General features: G+C 41.1%; 1 protein-coding gene across 3 annotated transcripts in view; it reads right to left on the bottom strand.

The window, feature by feature from the left end:
- PLD5 (phospholipase D family member 5) overlaps positions 1-19,591 on the bottom strand; it is a 383,066-nt gene that overhangs the window by 161,524 nt on the left and 201,951 nt on the right. For all 3 annotated transcript variants that reach the window (XM_017532108.2, XM_017532109.2, XM_017532110.2), the window contains one exon: positions 9,490-9,658. In XM_017532108.2, the coding sequence (XP_017387597.1) occupies positions 9,490-9,658 (169 nt within the window). The remainder of the gene's footprint in view (positions 1-9,489; positions 9,659-19,591) is intronic.

Here is a 19,591-nt window from a genome sequence, read left to right as displayed (position 1 = left end):
AAAAAAAAAAAAAAAAGAGCTTGCTGCTAATAGAATAAACTTGAACTAGAGTTTCAGAGTGTACACAAATAAGTGAATGTGAATTACAATATTCACGATCATAATAAACCTTTTATAGGCACCAAAATGGTCAAACACTATTCTACACTCTTCACATGTATTAACTAATCTAATCTTCACAACAACCCATGAGACAGGTTCTGTTATCACCCTGATTTTGCTGTCGAGGAAACTGAGGCATAGAGAGTTCATCCTCTTGCCCAAGGTTGCACAGCTAATAGGTAGGTCAAGAAACAAAACAAAAACCCTTAGCTCCACTCCTGGCTCATTTCTGCAGTCTCTCTAAGATCTGCTAGCCACAGTGTAGAGGTAGGATCCAGGCTTGTACTTTCCAAAAACAGCCTCCTGGATCACTGAGCTTTTATGTTTGCTGCTTGTGATTTATTAAATACTGTTCAATTTTAAAAAATCATAATTTCTCAAAATCAAACAATTGTGATGTATCATCAGTTGGCAATCACAGCTCACTGATAGACTAGTATCTAATTGATTTCACATAAATACATCTCTTTAAGATTCTACTGCTGCAGCTCATTATTTTATTGATTCTTCACAGTGAATTCAAAGTATGAGTTTTTAGTTTTTTTTTTTTTTGCCCAGTGAATTAGATAGCTCTACTAAGAGGCCTTTTTCAGTTATATTTCCTGGCTGTTTCCGAACAAGCTTGATTTCATAAATTCCCATCATTTTGTCCCATAAATTAGCAATCAAGATGTCCTAGGAACTTCAGTATTTTAGGGTGGCATCTCATCATCAAGACAGACAGAAAAACAAAACCTTTTGCCTGACCATGTATTTTCATAAAATTCTAAAATATAAAATTCTATATTTTAGAATTTATCATGAAACTATAGACCTCAGCAGCCCTTTGCAGGCATGAATATGGAGTAAGGGTACCCTCCAGTTTCCTTTAGCACAGGAGGAAAGGAACACAAAGAGCTTAACAGCAGGTGGGAGATTAAAAAAAAACAAAGTGGGTATTTCAGGGTAGAAACCCAAACAGCAGCCTTTTGGAGGTACAGATAAAAACCACATTTTAAATCAACCCGTCTGTTTCCATGCAAATGAAAAATAAAAAAGCACATATTCATCATTCCTGTTAGTAACAACCATCACTCACTCTTATGAAATTGCTATTCAGCCTGAGACCAGACCAATAAAATGTGCGCGTTTGCTTCTCAGCTATTCTGCTTGTTGCTGGCTACACGGTTTCTTGGCGCATTTCCTTACCGCTACATTATAATAAACAGCTGGGCTGCTTTTTAGTTATAGTTCCTGTTTATATATGTGCCATTTATGGTTCTATTTAGGACTTTTCTGGCTCTGTTGGTTTAGAACTAAATGTCACATTTGACTATTGTCCCCCAAATAAAAAATATTATTTCTAAAAAAAAATTAATGAAAAATAAGCTGCGAACCTGACACAATTTTTCTTATCACACATATTTGTGAATGACAGTGTTTGGCACACGAATATTTTAAAGAAAATTTAAATTTGGCTCACTTGAATAATTAGGGTGTGAACCATTTTTCCTAGCATTTTGTTTTTTGCACGCGATAAACCAATGAGTGACTATCTCCCAATATTTACAGGGTCTTGGTAAAAATAAAAGGGTACACACAAGTCCAAAGACTGGCTGCCCAAAGTTTGAAAAGTTGGGTAGTCCTGAATTTCCTTTTCAATTTGAAAGATAAAATCGGGTAAAAATTTAAACCAAAGTAGCTTTAAGTTAGTGCCTCCTTTCTTAGGCACTGCAGTTTTAGGGTAAAACTTGGCGATTTTATCTGAAAAGAAAGGGATATAGGGGTCCTTGAACTGTACCCAAAGAGGAGTTGGCAGTGAGCACCTGTTTCCTTTCTCCATTCTTGATCACTACACAATTATTCCCCTACTTGCCCAGTCAGGGGGAAAGGAGTGGAACAGACTCTAATTTTTTTTTTTTTTCATGACACAGAGTCTCGCTCTGTCGCTCAGATTGGAGTGCAGTGGCTTCATCTCAGCTTACTGTAGCCTCTGCCTCCCAGGTTCCAGCAATTCTCCTGCCTCAGCCTCCTGGGCAGCTGGGATGACAGGCATGTGCCATGCACTCAGCTAATGTCTGTATTTTTGGGACAGATGGGGTTTTACCATGTTGGTCAGTCTGGTCTCAAACTCCTGCTCAGGTGATCTGCCCACATCAGCCTCCCAAAGTGCTGGGATTACAGGCATGAGCCACCATGCCTGGCCCTCTAAAATTAGTCTTTAAATGCCCAAGAAATGTGGTCGTTAGATAAGTTCCCCTGGACCTTTTAATGCTAGCCTGTTGTGTATGCTGCTGTAGGGGTTGAGAGAGGTGAATGGGGCAAGGTGAAAGAGAGCCAGTCAGGCAACAGAACACCCTAACTTCTGCATGCTCGCTCTTTCTTTAAAGAGCAGGTCCACGCCTGGCTCTTGGCCAGTGGAGACCAAAGGCATGGCATTCTGCAGAAGCAGTCACTTGGCTACCAACAAACTAGAGAAAGAGGAGAAATTCCACTACCTTGCTGAAGTGAGAACCCTCCAAAATTATTGTTTCTGGTTCCCCACAGGGCATGGCCAAGGACAGGCAGGTGTAGGGACAAATGTTTACAAGATCAGTCTCACAGCACCTTGAATCCATTTATTTCCCAAAGCAGATAAAGCCCCTCTATCCTACATGACTGCAAAGACAGATCTTCCCCTTGTAAAGAGGGAAAGCAAAATTAGGCTCAAAACTACAGAAAACCAACTGGTTTTACACAGTACAGAAGTCTGGGGCCGTCAGGGAGATAAGAGGGAACTAAGAGATGTCTCCTTGGCAGGAGCAGTCTGACTCTACCAGAAGACATTGGACTGAACTAGGTCTCTTTCCAAGAGCTTGCCTGTGAGTTCAACAGTAGTTATGTCATCGGCAGTAAGTTGAAAAGTTCCATTTGTTGGCAGCAGGCCAGTTGTTAGAGAGCGACTTGAACTAGGCCTCCAAGTGTTATCATCTTTCCACATCAATAGCATCTACCTGAATTTCTTCTCATGTCATGGAGAATTGACGAAGCTTCTCTCTTTGGCCAAACTCTACTTTGGCCAAACTCTACGCAGACTTCTCTGAGCCCCCTTCTTGACTAAGCCTCAACCCTGGTCTCTGACTGCTGATTCTCAGCACAGAAGATTTTATCCATCTTTTTCACAGCTCCACTTAAAAGGCTTGACCAAACACTAACATAGTGTCTACCTGCTCAAGGCCACATCCCCAGGATGGCCATTATTCCCCCGTAAGGGACCTGCCTGAGAAAGCTCAAGGCTGACACATGATTTGCCACATTTGACTACCTGCTGTTTCTTCCAGTCAACAACAATAGGGCCCCTGTCTCACAGCCTCTGCGGGAGGGTAGGAGTCTAACTTATACAAGTGCCAGTTAGCAAAGCCAGATGGTTTTCACGTGGACCAAGCTCTCCTTCCCGATTTTCAATAAATTTCTTTTTCTTTCTATCTTTTTTTTTTTGAGACAGAGTTTTGGTCTTGTTGCCCAAGCTGGAATGCAATGGTGTGATCTCAGCTCACCACAACTTCCCCTTCCTGGGTTCGAGCAATTCTCCTGTCTCAGTCTCCTGAGTAGCTGGGATTACAGGCATGCACTGCCATACCTGGCTAATTTTTTTGTACTTTTAGTAGAAACAGGGTTTCACTATGTTAGTCGGGCAGATTTTGAACTCCTGATCTCAGGTGATCTGCCCACCTCAGCCTCCCAAAATGCTGGGATTACAGGCATGAGCCACCACGTCCGGCCTTTAATAAATTTCCAATTCCATGACTCTGCCCAAGCCCGTGTCATTCCCACTTCCTCATTCTCTTCTAAACTCCCAGTCACTTCTTCACAAATCAAGGTTGAGTTCAGTCCATCCTGGATCCACTTCCCTATTACTGACCAAAATCAGTCCCCATCACTTTAGTATACATTTTTGGTTATCTTTGACAAAATCCATTCAACAACTATTCACTGTGTATCTAGGCACCCATGCTTGCAGTGTCATGCAAAGCTGACATGGAACCTCAGCTATCCTCAGCCATGAGCAAGGCGCAGGAGGGTGGGATTACTCTCCGTATGTAGCCTTAGGAACCGTGATACAGACCTTCCTTCTACCAGAGGCTCTGAACACTAGGGCAGTTTGCTGGGCTCATAGAGCATGAGGGAAGAATGTTTCAGTTCAGCATTTTCCAGATCTTTTTGAGCAAATGAATCAGTTGAGGATTTTGTTGAAATGCAGATTCTGATGTCAGGAGGGCTGCGGTCAGTTCTGGGAACCTGCATTTCTTGTTTCCTCCCAGGTAATGAAGATGCTGCTGCTTATCCAACGGCCACACTTTGAGGAGCAAGACTTTAGCCCACAGCTGAAGGACTAGGAAGAAAGGTCAGATTAAAAGCTGGAAGGCCCAGAAACCCTCAGACTGCACTGGAAGATCATGCCCCTTTTAAAGACGGGAGGCGAAGTCACCCTCCTAGGGATGTGAATTTTGCCTGCATAGCCTCTGCTCCAGTCGTATGAACCACCTCACACCAATCCTCAGTGCTGACCAAACCACAGGGTGCCCCACATTACTGCCTCAGCCCCCCAAATCCCCTGAGTCCTGCAGACAGACTTATTGAGCACCCCTGGGGAATGCTGCACATTACCTAGGATGTCCCAGCCCAATCAGCTCCAATCTAGATTGATTATAGATACTGAAAGCCAACCAGGATTTAGGGTAGGGTCAGAGAGAAATGGTAAAGCACAGGGGATAAAGAAAGCCAATCAGGAAAGACAACGTTGTAGTTGAAGAGAAAAAGTCAGCATTCCCAAGGCACAGCATAGCAGAAAAGAGATAATCAGGACGTCAAGTCCAAGCGTAAATGCAAATCTTCCTACTGTGTTTTAACACACCTGGCTCTTCTGTGGAGCACATGAGGTGGAAAGGAGCTGTTAACAGCCCATGCTCACACAGCACGGTTGCCTGTGCTGGTCAGGGCCCACTGCATGGTTCCCCAAATCAAACTAAGCTTGCAGTTCCTGTTGCATTTAGTGGCTATGTACCGGCCTTCCTAGGATTAAGGAAAGACGACTTGAACTATCTCTTACTCACACTACCAAATCACCTCCAGTAGATTGTTTCCAATGTCAGCTTTCAACAGTTCCTCCCATGCATGCTATTCCCGGGGTCTACTGCCCCTCCCCTGAGGACTGGCCTTGTGCCTTGCTTTGACTAACAGAATGTGGCAAATGTTCCAGGAATCCAGGCATTAAGAGGTCTTATAGTTTATATTTTCATCCTGTTGGAACCCAGCTGCCCTATATATATCTTGGGTTAAATTACTGAATTAAGAGAGTCCACTTGGGGAGCATGAGACCTGGCCAGCCTTCAGACAGTCCAGCCCCTAGGTGCAGCTGTGTGAGCGATTCCAGCGAACGCTCTTGGTGCAAAAGGATAGTGCAGCCAACCTGCGGAATTGTAGGACACAATGAAGAATACGGTTTGTAGTTGTTTGTTACATGGCATAGGTAACCGAAACAGAAACTACTATATAAAAACCTAAAGTCATATGGGAGACCACGGCAGGTGAATCACTTGAGGTCAGGAGTTCAAGACCAGTCTGGTCAACACGGTGAAACCCCATCTCTACTAAAAATACAAAAATTAGCCAGGTGTGGTGGGAAGTTCCTGCAATCCCAGCTACTCAGGAGGCTGAGGCAGGAGAATCACGTGAACCCAGGAGATGGAGGTTGCAGTGAGCCAAGATCACACCACTGTAGTCCAGCCTCGGTGACAGAGTGAAACTCCATCTCAAAAAAATAAATAAGTAAACAAATGAAGCCATGTGGGATTGGGTCATGGTAGAGGTTGGCCTCTGCTCCTATTATTCAAGGCTGGAAGAACAGCAAGGAAGTTGCTTTTGAAGTCTTGAGAAAGGCCTGTCTGTATGATGTGATGGCACAGTGCTGGCAATAGTCCACCTGCTATAAAGTAGAACATAGAAAATACAACTACTGGACTTGTGAAGCCAGCTGAAATTCTTCAGGCAGATTATAAGTTTTTGCAGTATATAATAAGGGGTACAAAGAGCGAGATAAACTAAAGAAGGAGTTGTTTAGTTTTCCTGCAGAATTTAGACAAAATGTAGAGAATCAAGGTTGGTGTCTCGACTCACCACAACATTCTTGAAGTAAGAAATGACTTCAGGTGGCGGGTGTCTATGGGCCTTCTTAGCCAAACAAAAGGGCTCTGTACTGCATATAATTTTCTGTATATTATGACATTCTGACATTTTAAAAAACCTTTCTGGGCTGGGAAGTGTGGGAGGTCGATGAAGAGAACTTGATTAACAGACACAAACATACAGTTTGGTAGGAGAAATAAGACCTAGCACTAGATAGATAGTAGGGTGAATATAGTTTACAATAATTTACTGTCCATTTCAAAATAAGTAGAAGGGGGCTGGGCACAGTGGCTCACGCCTGTAATCCCAGCACTTTGGGAGGCCAAGGCGGGTAGATCACTTGAGGTCAGGAATTCGAGACCAGCCTGGCCAACAAGGTGAAACCTCATCTCTACTAAAAATAAGAAAACTTAGTTGAGCATGGTGGCATGAACCCATAATCCCAGCTACTTGGGAGGCTGAGGCAGGAGAATCACTTGAACCCAGGAGGCAGAGGTTGCAGTGAGCTGAGATCGCACCACTACGCTCCAACCTGGGTGACAAAGCGAGACTCTGTCTTCAGGGAAGAATTTGAATGGTTCTGGCCTAAAGAAAAGACAAATGCTTAAGGTGATCAATTCCCAAAGTACACTGACTGGATCTCTACAAACTATAATAATGAATTATTACAGGTACCCCAAAATGATGTATATCTATTATGCATCAATTAAAAATGCACACACGCGTGCACACACGTGCATGCACACACACATGTGCTAGCGTGCGCATGCGCGCGCACACACACACACACACCTTTCTGACTGAGAAGAGACTGCCCCTCTGAGGGTTAGCCAATGCTTAGAGGTAAGAATGCCTCAGCCAGGCGTTCATATGCAAGCTAGCCAGTCTAGAGCCATACCTGCTCGGGCTCACACACTCCAGGAGGCAATCTTCTACTCTCCAATTGCCCCCTTTGAACCAAAGTATCTCTAGTTACCTTACCCCTGTCTTAGCATTTTACATTCAGCGTCTGTGTCTGGGGGCATATAACTATTCTTTTTAGTTCACATGTTTCTAAATCAAGAGAAGTCCATGTGAGGGGCCTCACTCAGATCCAGACCTGATACAAATAAAGAGATTCTGGATTTTGAGGTGAGGATTGAAGGATGTGGCATCTCACAATATGTCAGACTGGTATACTGATGATGATTTCAAGTGGAAAACACTAGGACAATGGTAGTTCAGTAAAGGATAGCTGACCTGTCTCTTCCTGCATGCAGCAAACCATAAAGATTCTTCTGAGAAGCACATCCTCCCTGTACAAGGGTGAGAAAATAGCCCCTATCACCAGAGACTGAAAACTGGGGGCTGCCATGGACCCAAATGGATATACTTAATGAAGTAACCCTATCCCCCACTAGTTTTATTCCTCCTCTGTATCTCCTAGTGGCTCCCCTAGAAATTTGCTGCCCCCACACAGATCCCCTTTGTTGTGTCACTTCTTCCCAAATTTATTGTTCTTTGTCTAAAAAGTACAAAAACATCTTACTTTGGCCACATCTTTGGACTTCACTCTCATGAAGATCCACATGTATGAGTAAAACTAATAAAATTTACTCCTGTCAATCTGCCTGGTATCAATTTGATTTGTAGATCCAGCCAGAGTGGACGGGGTATTAGAGGCGATCTCTGGCTTCCCTCCAGAGCCCCTGATGTAGTAGAATTCACATTTTGAGGAATGAGGTGAATGTGTTTTACATGTAGAAGAGATAGGAATTGCTACAGCCAGAGAGTGGGCTGTGGTATGTTATTTTCAAAGATGGTCACAGTCATCCTCATTCCTGCACTTGGATGTTGCTCCTCCCATCCTGGACTTGAGATGTGCTTGTACCAATGGAATAGATTGGGAGCAACCAAATCTATTCAATTCTAGGATTCCAGAGCCCTCTGCCTTCTGAGGACCCAACCACCATGTAAAGAGGTGGTTGGATTGTTCCCAGCCACCATATTCAGGATTCCATATTCAGGATTGTTTACTGAATGATGAGAGAACCTGCAGACAGACTGCAGCCATCCCAGATGTTCCAGTCACTCCAGCTGAGATACCAGACACGTGAGGAAAGCCATCCAGGATTCTCCAGCCCCAGCTAAGCCACCCAGCCAACACCATATGGATCAGAGATGAGTCTTCTCTGCCAAGCCCTGCCCAGAATCATGAATAAATAAATACTGTTTTTTAAACCACTATATTTTAGGAGATACTATGTAGTGATAAATCCTGAAACACATATTTAAACTTCAGCAGAGATGGAAAAGTGTAGAATATAGTTAACAAATTGATTCCATTCTTCACTAGTTATGGCCTTTGTGTTTTTTGTTTGCTTTTATTTTCCAGCAGCTTTTGACTTTAACATAGTATAACAGAATAAATTCAATAGCTTTCAAAGTACCAGTGAGATCATGATTATAAGCTTAATGCCAGTACATTCTGTATAAAAGGAGACAAAACTTATTTTACCCTTGACTTATATATGACATGTTAAGTGTAGGCCAATGGCTATACATTTAGATAGGGTAGCTTAATGTAAACTACCACTGTTGTACCAATATAAAGAAAAACGTACTAAAAACATCAGCACCATTTTCTTATACCCAGAGCTTTTATTCAGAAATTATTTAGATCATTAAGTCAATTTTCTAGAGGTAGTTCTCCTAAGCCTTATTTTTTTTTTTTAAAGAAATAAGCGTATTTCTTTTTTCTATTCACCCAGATATGACAGTTGAGAAAAAATAACTATCCTGGGAAATTTCACTCTATTATTAAAACATTTGGCTGTGGGTCAATTATAACTCGAAAGGTAAATCATAATACAAACTAACCAAATAATGCATCAGCAAGCAGTTACAGAATTAGAACTGTAAACACGCAGGTTATGTGAAGCAGAATTCTGGACCATGCCGTTGACAGAGATTATATGTAAACAGCACCCCCTGAAGTTGTACAACACAGCCATTCTGTATAAAGAGCGATTGTAGGCAAAGATGAAACACGATTTTGTCCCTGCAAACCTGGCATTCGAGTAGGCGCTGAACGACATATGATTAACAACAGCACATCCACATAAATGCAATGATGTACGTGTACTCAGGGTGTGGGTAGACTGAAAGAAATGAGCTTGAGTTTGAGGAGTGGAGGACCAGAACGCCAAAGAGTGTAAAATGCACATAAGTAAAATTATCACACACACAGAAGATGTAGCTTACCTGACATGCTGATGGATGAGTGTGGTTGAGATCCCAATGGGAAGACACTATGTCAACAGACTTTTTGGCCATGTTGAGTAAATTCATCCAGCCTTGGAAAAGTGATAAGTGAAATGGTGCATTTTCTGAATAGTTAAGGCCTTCAGGAATATTTTCCACCAGGGCAATTCTTAGAAAAGATTTTGAAAAACAAACAAACAAAATCTGGTCAAATTTGAAGCCACAGATCTTTATACATGCATACAGTAGACATCTAAAAAATACTCTTTACTCATTCTGAATGTATTCTCTTCTCATAATTTGCATTTTTTCCCATAAAAGTGCTCTTACATTTAACCTCCACTAATCGATTGTGTTCGGAGAGTTTATGGCCTATTTTTTCATAGTGAGCACTGCATTTATGTTTCAGAAAATCACGGAGTATGCCTCTAACGTCCAGTTTCAATCTTGCCTGGAAAAAAAATTGTGAGCTTCCTACAGAAGCATCCTCATCTAGTAATATATTCCTTTATTTTTTTTCCTGGAAGCAATTCAGTTCCTATATAAGATACTACTCTGCGAGCTATTTGAGACTATAAATTGAGTTTTATATATCTCCAGTTTCTAATACAATGCAGGGCATATATTAGAACCCAATAAATGCAGTTATTATTGCTGAGTATCCACTGATGCTTCCCAGTCTACAGTGTAAAGTGACACTGAGAAGAAAATTATAGCACCTGTTTGTTGCAGGGCTTTATTAAAATCAGAGACAAGAAAAGGGTAAAATTACAGTATAATCAAGCCCTAAGTAAGCTGCAATCAGCAATCTTCTGTTTGTTTTTCTCTTTTTGTTATATTGGCCATATATCCATTGTGTTGTCATACCTTTCCTTGGCTGCATTTTTTTTTCACTTCTGCGTTAGGTGACAGATAACATCTGACCAAAGGAATGAACTATTTTTTTCCAGCTTTATTAAGCTTGATTTATTCATGTATATTCTTCTACAATTCTTTTTCTTTGAGATAAGGTCTTGCTGTGTCACCCAGGCTGGAGTACAATGGTGCAATCTTGGCTCACTGCAAACTCCACCTCCTGAGTTCAAGCAGTTCTCCTAACTCAACCTCCCAAGAAGCTAGGATTACAGGCACCCACCACCAGGCCTAGCTAACTGTTTTTTAAATTTTTCAAAGAGACAGGATTTCACCATGTTGGACAGTCTGGTCTACAGCTTCTGACCTCTCGTGATTTGCCCTCTTTGGCCTCCCAAAGTGTTGACATCACAGGTGTTAGCCACTGTACCTGGCCTGTAATCTTGATGGAGAAAGCCTCAAGCCCTTATAAAAATATCCAGAAAACAAATTTGTTTTGTTCATAGTCATATGCACAAGAGCCAGAGACATAATTAAGGCTCATGAAATACTTATAGAATAAATTTCTGCTTTCAACATAGAATGCAGCAGTTCTCAATACTTATATTGTTACCCTTATTGAGACTTGTGATTAGCCACCTTTTGAAACAAAAACAATACTGTTAGCAAAATGTTCTTGTGCATACCTAGAATATTATAACCAGAATGGGCTCTGGATATGTAGCTCAGATAAATTTGCAATTTTGGGGTTCAATCAGCCTACCACCACCCAAAAACCAATCTAACATTTGTTGAGCCTTTATAAGCACAGGGTAGGCAAATCACTATGTGCAACATAGAAATAACTAACACAAATCTCCCTAGCCCTCAAAAACTTATAATTTATTTGAAAAGCCTATCTCATACATACTGACTCAAATAGGAGGTAAACTCTAGTAAATGGTGAAACAAGGGTAAGAAACTTAATCCAAGGAAAAACACATCACTTAAAGAACCATTGGAACAAGGGCAGGAAGGAAAAATTAATTCCGATTGGGGACATCCAGGAGGAAGCTGGGCTTGAAATCTGGAGGAAACTGGGCTTGAAATTAGTCTTCAAAGATGCAAATTTCTTATGAGTGAGTTGGAAGAGAAAGATATTCTAAGAGGGAGGGGGGAGTCTGTAAAACATAGCCTGTCTGAATACTTGTGAGTTAGTGAGGCAAGGGGAGCATGAAGCAGGAAAGTTGTGGTGGGAGCTCCCGATGGTGGAGAAAGCCAGCAGCCTGGGTAGGGACCACACCGCAGAGACTGTGAACAAGGGAGAAGAGCTTGGACTTAATTTTGATGCATGTGGGAGCAACCACGTGTGTTTTAGGGGGCTAACTCTGACAGCACGCCGTGCATGGAGGAAGGGGAAATGGAAGATAAGGCAGTAGAGAGTAAAGCTGTTGCAACAGCCCGGGGTTGGGGGGTGGGGGCGGAAAAGAAGCTTGAATTTGCTGAATGAGAAAGAAAAGCAGCAAGCAGCTTTTCCATTTATCTGCCTCACGACCTTTGAAGGCAACAGACAGAGGTTGAAGCTGGATGTCTTCATTCTATCACATTTAAAGCCCAGTTATTTTAGAGACCAAATCTTAAAGGTATGAGGGGCAGGCAAAGCAGAAACAATGAGGACTTAGATTTTCTTGCAAAGCCAACAAATTGTCTCTTAACTGGGCTCTATAACCACCTCCAGTGGTCTCCTCAGATGGGTTCCTGCCTTTCTCCAAACCATTTTCGCTACTGAAATTGGATTAATCTTTTAAAAATGTGAATCCGGCCACTCTGCCTGCTGCCTAATGACTTCCCGACTGTCTTCAGGATGATGCCCTTGAGGCGCCCCTGTTGACAAGGATTTACGAACGTGGCCTGCCTCTCTGCAGCTTCACTGGATTCAAATACCCTTTGTGGATTTCATACCACAGCCATGTTTGACATCTTCCTTCCCTGCTATTGCTTTTAGACTTTCGCATTCCACGTGCATCGTCCTAATCCCAATTCCTACACTGGTTATTGAGCCATCTCCCAGTTAACCTTTAATGTTCCAGTCGAAACTTCACTTCTTCTGATTGGCTTCCATATACCCCCCAAACTAGGTTAGCTCTCCTTATTACCAACTTCTGTAGTGACCTGCTCCTCCCTTTCATCCTACATGTCACTCTTGAAATTACTTGATCAAGGCCTTCCTTGATAGATGATAGGGTGTGTGAGGGCAGGAACCTGTTTCATTGTGTGATATTGTGCTGGCCTAGAGCCAGAACCAGAGCAAAACTATTTTATAAAATGCAAAACTGTTTTTAGATAAGTTGAAATGGCTGCCCCATTCTCCTCACAATAACTACTGTCTTTGGCCTCTGTAAATAGAACTGCTGTTTGTTCTTCAAAACTACGTAAAGCTGCTTACCTTTTCTTATCAGTAACTGCTCTCTGTGGCCCTAATGTGACAGGCAAGCAGTCCTAACCCATGCCATCTTGGCTTCTGCGACTTGTAATAAGTAACTAAGGTCTGTGATTTCCACCTTAACCAGATAATGTGCAAACAAATGTTTATCTTGACTTCTGTAAACCACTTAAGTAACAAATGGAATGACAAAAGTCCCCATCCCTTGGAATGTCCGGGGACCCCCACCCTCATCTCTGCCCAGGAGGTAATTTACAGAATCCACTAGCCCTCGGAATGTCTGAAGCCTTTTCATCCCCATCCCTGCCCCTCACCCCCACTCCCAAGGTGGTTTTTCGGGTATAAAAAATCGTGGCACCCTCCTGTTGCCACCACAGGTTGGAGAGACATGAGTCCTCTGTGGTCGCCGGCATAATAAATGACCCTGAAATCTGGCATACTTTTGTCTTGTGATAACTTTCTACACTCGGTCAAATACAACAATTGGTCCAGAATTGTATGCCCAGTGCCTACCATAAGTACATACTATAGTATAACCTGTTGTGTGTTGTTAAAATCTCAACTGGGGCGAGGGGAGCTGGGATCCATTAAAACTGACAAGGAGCATGGGAAAGAACGCAAATTGGGGATTGGGAGAGAGTATCAAAGAAGAAAACACTACAAGAAAATCAGTCTAAAGCCTAATGTGGGGGAAACGCCTACATTTTTCTGGCAGTTGAGTGTGCAACAGATGAGAGGATTCCGAAGAGACCATTAGAGAAGCTGAGAGAGGTCTAAGAGAAAGCAGCATTCAGGAAGCCAAGGGGAGACAGAGTTCCAAGTTGGAAAGGGGATTATTTTATCTACCTCAAGGCCTTTGAAGGCAATAGACAGAGGTTGAAGCTGGATACCTTCATTCTATTCACATTTAAAGCCCAATTATCTATGTTAATAGAAGCTAGACATAGCAGGGATAAACAATCCCAGATAATCCATAGTTTCTGCTACAACCATTGGATATACTTAAAAAACAATCCAACAAAAAAACAAAAACATCCCTCCAGGAAAACAATGCCAAAACACAGCAGCTGCCAACAAATGAAGAGCTGGCTAGTTTTAATTCTACTTTGATATAAGAGGTATATGAAGAAAGACTAGAGGAGACACAAGAAGCCCAGATAAACCAACATATGAAGGGAGGAATATAGTATAACTGTACAATTACAGACGACTCCATAACATCCCCTTCTTCACATTGTCCGCTGTGGGTTCTCTTCCCAATCTCTTTTGGAAATTTTTAGACCAGGTGTTCTTAAACTTAGATCTATGGGTAGAATTCAGGGGATCTACGAATTTGAATTTTACATCTTTATTTTCCCTAGTCTCTACCTAAAATGTAAAATTCCCTCCAGTTATGAACATACGCAGCAAACCACAGGAATATTAATGAAACTTGCAATTTTGTCTCCATTAGATATTTTCCAGGCCAGGCACGGTGGCTCATGTCTGTAATCCCAGCATTTTGGGAGGCTGAGGTAGGCAGATCATGAGGTCAGAAGTTTGATACCAGCCTGGCCAACACAGTGAAACCCTGTCTCTACTAAAAATTCAAAAATTATCTGGGTGTGGTGGTGTGCACCTGTAATCCTAGCTACTCAGGAGGCTGAAGCAGGATAATGGAACCCGGGAGGTGGAGGTTGGTTGCAGTGAGCCAAGTTTTGGCCACTGCACTCCAGCCTGGGCAACAGAGTGAGACTCCGTTTCAAAAAAAAAAAAAAAAATTCATACTGTTATATAGTTATAGACAACATTTCCAAGTCTTTCTCACTGCTTTGAAAGTGCGGTAGTGACCAGATCTTGTTATTTCATGAATATGTACTGCAGGATACACATTAGCATATCATAAATGTATTTGCAAAAATATTCTGGTCACTTTAACATTTTTGGTTTCCTTTGCAATCCTAAGTATCTTAATTTATACATTTAAAAGCATGATCCAGGGAATGATGCATAGGTTTCATCAGACTGTCAAAGGGGTCCACGCCTAAGAAGGGGTAAGATGCCCTCATCAGATGGATAACGAAACATCTATTTCCTTTTCTTCTATTACACACATATTCTAATAAGACTTTATTTTCCTTAGTTATTGAAGCTTTAGAGGTGGGTAAGATGATCGAGAGAGTTTTCCTTAAAAATGAGAATAGGGTCAAAGCCAAATATGGAAAGCATCTAATCACTTCTGGTTGGTAGAGAAAGCGAAGCAAGAGAAGAAGACAGAGACGAAGGTACTGGAGATACTGTAGAAGAGTGTAATCCCCTGGGAGCCAAGGAAGACCGAGTTTATTACAGTATTCTTCCTTATCCTTGCTTTCACTTTCTACTCTTTCAGTTATAGTCCACCAAGTTCTGAAAATATTACATTCAATAAGTTATTCTGGAGCGAGAGACCATATTCACATAACTTCTATTACAGTATACTGTTACAAGTGTTCTTTTTTATTATTAATTTCTTACTGTACCTATTTTAGATATTAAACTTTATCACAGGTAGATATGAATAGGAAAAAAGTAGAGTACACGTAGAGTTCCACAGTATCCAAGAATTCACATATCCACTGGGGGTCTTGGATCATATCCTCTGAGGATAAAGTGGGGACTACTGTATTATTGTTATTTGGTTTTTATTAAATATCAAGATAAACTATGAATTTATAGTAAAAATAAAAACAGAGACAGCACTCAAGGTCTGGAGACTACACTTTGTGTGAATAATGAACTCCAGGGGAAAGCTTCAAAATAATGACCCTATTTATCTGCTCACTCTCCTCCTCTCTCTTTACCCAGACATGCTGATTGCTCCTTCTGGGATATATGGCTGTTTCTTATGATAGAAAAGGTCTCTAGAAACCAGCTTTGAAATGACTTATTTCTGTGACCTATACTTTTATTTCCTTTAACAACCAACAGCTGGCTACTCTGCAGAGACTTGATCTAATTAGCATAGCAGCAATACTCATTTACATGCCATCACAGCCCTGAGAATACTCATACTTCTCAAGCTAAGAAAGAAGTAGGCAGATCTCATTAAAATTCACCTTTGGGCAAATCCCTGGAATACCTATTTGCCACCTGTGAGAGAACTCTAACCCAGAGGCTGTATAGCACTATTCTGACACCTAATAACTAGGGGAAAACTGAATATACAGGATACAGTACAACAAAGATCTTTTTATACTTCTTTTCTTGATACTGTAAGGTAAACTGAGTCCAGGGAGCTTAGGTGGAATAAATACAACAAAAAGCTTTTTATGTTGTTAGCAGAATTTTAAATAGAATTGGAACTATTCTTATTAATAGCAGGTATTTATTCTCCAAACTTAATGTGGTCATCCAAATTTCACTTTCAATCCAGGAACAATATTGTACCTTCTCAAAGACCTATGTGTAGTTTCCCTTTAATAAGCTACTAAAAAATGAAGTCCATGCATTTGACAGCTTTAAAAAGTGCTGTGTGTGTCTGCGTTTTGGTAAGCAGAAGAATCTTTATAAAATATGATGCTTTCATACCTGATTTTGGCATGATTGTAGAGAACAGTTGAAAAGGAAAGGGTTTGAAATAGACAAAACACAGCTCTGCCAGTTATGAGCTGTGTGACCTTCAACAAATTACTAACCTCTTTAAATCTGTTCCCACTTCTGAGCAGAAAAAAAGGTTATTGCAAAGATTAGAAGAGGGAATCTCAGCGACATGCTGAGCTTAATGCCTGCTTCATAGTAAACGCTAAATGAAAGACATTTTTAAAAGTAACTTAGTCTGAAGAGTTATAATTGAAAAAAATGTCTCCAAGTTTTCAGACCGATAAAGCACAGTTACTAAAATGCTTCTACATATACTGGCTAAAAGGAGTCTTATAAACTGGTGCCTACATGACATTTTCAAAGTGACTGTGAGCTTTCTTTTGTTGCCTAATGCACTGCATCAGTTATCATGACTTGACCTTAAAAGGTACATGACAGTCAATGCCTTGGCATTCATTCTTTAGATTTGGATTCTCTGGTCACATTGATGAAGCTGAACAGGAGATCTTGGCTCATCAATGCAATTAGGTTTGCACTCAAAGTAAAGTGATGATTGGTTTTTTTACCCTTATTGTGGTCATATGGCTATAATTTTTTTTAAATTATAGATTCAGGGGTACACAGGCAGGTTTGTTGCATAGGTATGCCTCATAATGCTGGGGTTTGGGCTTCTAGTGATCTCATCGCCCAAAGAGTGAACATACTACCTACCCAACAGGTAGCTTATCAACCCTTCCCCCTCTTCTCTCCTCCCTTTTGGGATCTCCAGTGTCTATTATTTCCATCTTTATGTCCTTGTGTAAGTGAGAACATGCAGTATTCGATTTTCTGTTTCTGAGTTATTTCATTTAGGATAATGGCCTCCAGATGCATCCACACTGCTGCAAAGAACACGGTTTCATTATTTTTTATGGCTGTGTAGTAGTGCACAGTGTGCACATACCACATTTTCTTTATTCAATCCACCACTGATAGACACTTAGTCTGATTCCACGACTTTGCTATTGCGAACAGCGCTGCATAAACATAAAAGTGCAAGTTTCTTTTTGACAAAATATCTTTTTCCCCTTTGGGTAGATACCCAGTAATAAAATTGCTGGATCAAATACTAACTCTATTTTTAGTTCATTGAGAAATTCCCTTGCTGTTTTCCATAGGGGTTGAACTAGTCTACATTCCCACCAACAATGTGTATTTCCTTTTCTCTGCATCCTTGCCAACATCTGCTGTTTTTTGACTTTTTAATAATTGCCATTCTGACTGGTGTGAAATGGTATCTTACTGTTGGTTTTAATTTCCGTTAGTCTCATAATTAGTGATGTTGGGCATTTTTCATGCTTGTTGGTCGCCAGTATGTCTTCTTTTGAAAAGTGTCTGTTCATGTACTTTGCCCACTTTTTTTTTCTTGTTGGTTTAAGTTCCTTATAAATTCTGGGTATTAGTCCTTTGTCAAGGCATAATTTGCAAATATTTTCTCCTATTCTGTAGATTGTCTGTTTACTTTTTTGATTGTTTCTTTCACTGGACAAAAGCTCTTTAGTTTAATTAAGTGCCATTCGTCTGCTTTTCATTTTGTTGCATTTGCTTTTGAGATCATACGACTACAGTTAAAGCATAGGATTGACAAGGCAATGGTTAACACATTCCCAAAGAGACAGTGGAATTTCTGACTTAGAGACTGACTACCTATGTGGCAGAGTCACTGACCACCTCTAGGCATGGAAATAGTTGATCCAGACCTAGAGACCTTGGTTTATTTAACTGAGATGTGTATTTCACTCCCTAAGACTTTGGATCAGAGTGAATTTACTTGTGAACAATAGCAGAAAGAACACCAGCAAGGGCTGGCTGGCTAACAGTATCCTGATTTTTTTTTAGAGATGGGGTCTTGCTATGTTACTCAGACTGAAGTACAGTGGCTATTCACAGGCATGATCATAGCACACTGCAGGCTCAGACTTCTGGGCTCAAGTGATCCTCCTGCCTTACAGCCTCCTGAGTAGCTGGGGCTACAGGTGCATACCACCATGCCCAGCTAATTTTTTTTTTTTTTTTTTTTTTGTAGAGATGGAGTCTCACTATGTTGCCCAGGCTAGTCTTGAACACCTGGCCTCAAGTGATCCTCCCAAAGTACTGGGACTACAGGCACACACTACTCTGCTCCAACTATTCCATTATGTGCTATTGACATTCTTCCACAAAGAAAAGCTTCCCTCCTTTTCCTATCACCCTTTATTTTAAGACTTTTTTTTTGAGGTAGGGTCTTGCTCTGTCACCTAGGCTGCAGTACAGAAGGATCACAGCTCACTGTAGCCTTGAACTCCTGGGTTCAAGTGATCCTTCTGCCTTAGTACCCCGAGAAGCTGGGAGTACAGGCATGCATCACCACACCCAGCTAACCGTCAGTTTTTATATTAAAAATTTTTTAATTAGTATGGATTCATGTTTCTTATTTCAAAGTTTTATAACCTACTACTGTCATCATTCATCATTCAAATTGTTACATATATTGCCAGTGGGAACTCTTATAATTTGCATTCTGTGTCGTTTTGATATATTTCTTTCCATTTTTAATACTCTCTTATTTTTTGTCACCAGATGTTTCTTTTTTATTAACTTTTTAATTGATTGTCAAAGACAATAACTGCAGAGAACATAATAGTGAGTTTGAGTTGGTGGTAGGAGATCACTGTTTCTCTAAGTGTAGGTGATTCAGGCAGATGAAAGCCTCATTATTTCCAGGTCTATAATTGTATTAAGTGAAAAATTGTAGCTATTATTCATTGCTTACTGTTTAAAAGTACTTCTGCAGATATTATTACATATCATTGTCAACAATAACCCTGCAAGACAGGGATGATCTTAGTCTGGGAGACGAAGAGAGCAGGGCTCCCAGGTGTCATCTAGCTAGAGAGAACGCCACCAAGCCGGGATTTGAACTCAGGTTTTTGTCTGAGCTCGTGTGTTTGACAACACTAGATTCAGCCCTTGTGTTATCTCAGAGGACCTGCTACAAGCACACTTTGGGTTGACAGAGGAGCTAAGTAGAGCAATTTTGAAAGCAGAGGCTACTGTCTTAGAGGGGAAGATCAGCGTGGACTGAGAGCCTGACCCTGTGTGGGAACAGGAGAAGGTAGAAGTGGCAGCTGTCTCACCTTATTCTAGTAAGGAGCTCCCCTCCTTATTCTACAAGCTGCTCTGCCAATCTTACTGACCAGGAAAGCTATGGTGAAAGGAGGGCACACTTTTAACTGGCTTAATATTTCTTTT

This window comes from Cebus imitator, unplaced genomic scaffold, assembly GCF_001604975.1.
Source record: "Cebus imitator isolate Cc_AM_T3 unplaced genomic scaffold, Cebus_imitator-1.0 Scaffold75, whole genome shotgun sequence".
Taxonomy (NCBI): Eukaryota; Metazoa; Chordata; class Mammalia; order Primates; family Cebidae; genus Cebus; species Cebus imitator.
Note: the sequence above shows the minus strand (reverse complement) of the source record. Positions and strands in the feature narration are given on the sequence as shown.